Source organism: Nansenia antarctica (genome assembly GCF_963989245.1).
Source record: "Nansenia antarctica genome assembly, chromosome: 2".
Lineage (NCBI taxonomy): Eukaryota > Metazoa > Chordata > Actinopteri > Argentiniformes > Microstomatidae > Nansenia > Nansenia antarctica.
The window spans coordinates 87,483,664-87,487,308 of NC_137675.1; the positions used below are offsets into that span (position 1 = coordinate 87,483,664).

Below are 3,645 nucleotides of genomic sequence, written 5' to 3' on the forward strand. Positions count from 1 at the left end.
CTCTCTGTCTCTCTGTCTCTCTCTCTCTCTCAATGGGGGCATTGGTGCGTGTGTGTTCCTCACTCTCTCCCCTCTCCCCCCCCCCCCCCCTCCTCCTCCTCCTCCTCCTCCTCCTCCTCCTCCTCCTAGTCCCTCTAACAAACAGTCGGAGCACACCCCACGTAGAACTGCCACTATCACTAGAAAGCACCACCACCACCAGCAACAGCAGCAGCCGCCCCCCCACGCTTCACCTGCCTTCCAGCCCCCCCAACCCCCCTCGGAGGCCCAACCCCAGCCCCAGGCCCTGGCCCTGCCCCAGCCCCAACCCCAGGCCGAGCCCCAGCTCCAGGCCCAGACCCAGACCGAGCCTCCTGAACCCCAGGTCCAGGCTCCGGGTGTGGGCACTGAGGCTAGCCAGCCTGGTCTGGGGGGGGGTGGTGGTGGTGGTGGCGGTGGGGGTGGTGGGGGTCTGGGGCAGGCAGGCCCTGTGCGGGCCCTGCTTCTAACCCAGCACAGCGCTGAGGAGAGCAGGTAAGGAGTGAGCATAGACAGGGACCCCCCCCACCTCCCTCCCCGTCCACTCCCCGTCCCCCGTCCCCTCCCCGTCCCCCTCCCTCAACCCCACCCACCCATCGCCCGCCGCCAACGCAAAACCAATCAGCCAATCAAGAGTTCCCGCCTCGCCTGTCCAATCCCGACTCTCGCTGTGTGTCTGGGCTCCTGTGTGTTCATTGGTTGTTCGCGCTTCTTTAAATTCCGTTCATGTTTGGTGTGTTTGTTACACCGCGTCTGTTGGAATCAACTGTGCTGCCGTCGGTCAGTGTCCTTAAAGCTGCGCCTCTCAGGAAGTAGCCCGGTCCCGCCCTCTCAGGAAGTAGCCCGGTCCCGACCCCCAGACAGAGAGGGGGTTTGGCTCTGCTCCTCCAAGTGATCCTAGACTCTCTGTCTGTCCATCTCTCTCTCTCTCTCTCTCTCTCTCTCTGTCTCTCTGTCTCTGTCTGTCTGTCTGTCTGTCAGCCTCCCTACCCGCCCGCCCTTCCGCCCGCAGTTCCGCCCGCCTGTTTTTCTGTCCCAGTGTTGTCTGCCTCTCTGCCTGTCTCTCTGCCTGTCTGTCTGTCTGTCTGTCTGTCTGTCTGATTTTCTGTCTGCCCATTTGTTTGTTTTTTTACGTGGTTGGCTGTCGTCCTCCCAAACCCCTCCCCTTGTCCTCATGTCCGTGACCTGACCCTGTGACCTCACTCCTGACCCTCTGACCCCCTGACTTCACCCCTGACCCTGTGACCTCACCCCCCCCCTCTGACCTCACCCCTGTGACCTGACCACACCCCTGACCCCCTGACCACATCCCTGACCCTGTGACCTCACCCCTGACCCCCTGACCCCTGACCCTGTGACCTCACCCCCCCCTCTGACCTAACCCCTGTGACCTGACCACACCCCTGACCCCCTGACCCCTGACCCTGTGAGCTGACCCCTGACCCCATGAACTTGGCTTGTGACTGCTTCCCTGATCAGCCTCACTGCGTGTCTAACAAACTTCCTGTTCACTTCCTTGTCACTTCCTGTTCACTTCCTGGTTTCCCGGAGTGATTTTTTGCATCTCTTCTCTGTCCCGTTGACACACGGCTGTCTTGAACGTCCTTCTGTGTGATGATTGTTGCCAAGCAACCAGCCGATGTCCCCGTGTGTAAACCCCCCCCGACCTTAGACTAACTGACAGACTAACTGACAGACTAACTCTCCACGCTCTGCTGCTGTGTGGTTGAGGCTTGTGTTAACACCAGGCATGTGACATGTTTGTCTTTGACTCGGCCTCGCTGTGTGTTGAGTGTCGAGGGGGACGGCCGCCATGTGACTGACTTGATTGATTGACAGCTGGTTGTGGTGTGCTGTCTCTCCACAGCCCCGCCCGCGACCCCACCTCCACCCCCCCTCCCCAGAGGAACGGGGGGACCCACCTGACCGTCGGCACCCCCCACTCCCAGGGGGGCTCCAGGGGGCCCAGCCCCCACATGGTCCGCAGAGGTGAGAGAGAACAACCCCCCCGCCCCGAAAAAGAAATGTTTTAACACTAGAACAGCCGTGCCTTTTTTACCTACCATAAGAGCCGCCTCGGGGGTCAAATGACCATAGTCTTTACAACGGGGAGCTGCTACTTACACACCACGACCACTAGTTGGCGCGTCTTGTAAATTAGCCTGCCTCCTACACAGAAAAACTTTAAAATATCTTCATACCAGCTTATCCTGGTGTGATTTTATAAATGTAAGGATACTAGGTTGTAGAACGCACATATCTAGGAAAAGTCATGAAAGGAGGGACAATCCAGGCTGATTTTGTCTCGCGAGACTTATTAAAATAAGCCTGGATTGTGCTTTAGCGAAGTCGATGGAATACCCCCCTGGTGTAATCATCAGGCTACATCTTAACTGTCCCTCCTGAAGACGTCCTCATCCCCACGACTCCTCTATGAATTAATGAATGGTCTTTATTGTCATTGATATAGTACAGGTACCAAACAACGAAATTTGGGAGGGGGGGCTCCCCTGGTGCTAGGAAAAAAACCTAAAAAACAAGAAGGGAAAAGAGCTGGTTTACATAAATAAAGGCTATGTACACTATCCACTATACTATACTATACAAATAAAACACTGTGCTGTACTCTATGCTATGCTATACCTATTCTAACATTTCCTATCTCTCCCAAACCCCTATCTCTATACAGTTTCTCTATTGTAAATAAATTAAAAGAAACGTTTTTGCTGTCAGTTTGTTGGGATGAAGGCGTCTGCTGAATGTTCGTCTGCCTCCTTCCACAGGTACCAAGAAGCAAGCCCCCGCCCCGCCCAAACAGACCAACCCCTTCGTACCCCCCTCCCCAGGCCCCCCCCAGCCCAAACCCGGCCCCATCCCCAACCCCTACCCCCTGGCCCCCAGCCCCGCCGCCAGCTCCCCCCACCCCCCCATCACCCCCCGCCGCCAGACCGTTAGAGAGGCCCAGAGAGAGGTCCACGCCCCCAGCCACCCGCCCCCCCAGCCCCCCCAGGTCCCCCAGCCCCCCGCCCCGGAGTCGGACCCCTCTCCCCCCAGCACCCCCACCCCTCCCGGCACCCCTCCCCACGACGGCCTCCCCTTCACCCCTATCTCCTCCTTCCACTCCGGCTCCCTGCCCCGCCCCGCCAGGCCCGCCCCCAAGCCCCGCCCCCGCCCCAGCGTGGCCCCGCCCCCTCAGCCCCTGGCCAAAGACAACGGCAACGGGATCTGCGGCTCCGCCTCCAGGATCATCACTGGTAAAGACGCTGTCCCGTCCCGTGTTGATGATGTCACTGTCGCTGTGTCGTAACTCTGTTAGCTGCACGTCCAACTAGCCTTTGTTTACATGGAACATTCCATACTGTACACAGACATTCCATACTGTATACAGACATTCCATACTCTACACAGACATTCCATACTGTACATAGACATTCCATACTGTACACAGACATTCCATACTCTACACAGACATTCCATACTGTACACAGACATTCCATACTCTACACATACATTCCATACTGTACACAGACATTCCATACTCTACACATACATTCCATACTGTACACAGACATTCCATACTCTACACACACATTCCATACTGACACTTATGCACCATACAGGCAATGC

General features: G+C 57.1%; 1 protein-coding gene across 1 annotated transcript in view; it reads left to right on the forward strand.

Annotated features, from left to right (window-relative positions):
* LOC308150826 (rho GTPase-activating protein 17-like) overlaps positions 1 to 3,325 on the forward strand; it is a gene marked incomplete at its 3' end in the record, with an annotated part of 52,977 nt that extends 49,652 nt beyond the window's left edge. Inside the window, exons 17-18 of the mRNA XM_080523617.1 lie at positions 1,886 to 2,007; positions 2,802 to 3,325. Coding sequence (XP_080379743.1) covers positions 1,886 to 2,007; positions 2,802 to 3,325 — 646 coding nt within the window. The remainder of the gene's footprint in view (positions 1 to 1,885; positions 2,008 to 2,801) is intronic.
* Positions 3,326 to 3,645: the final 320 nt, after the last annotated feature.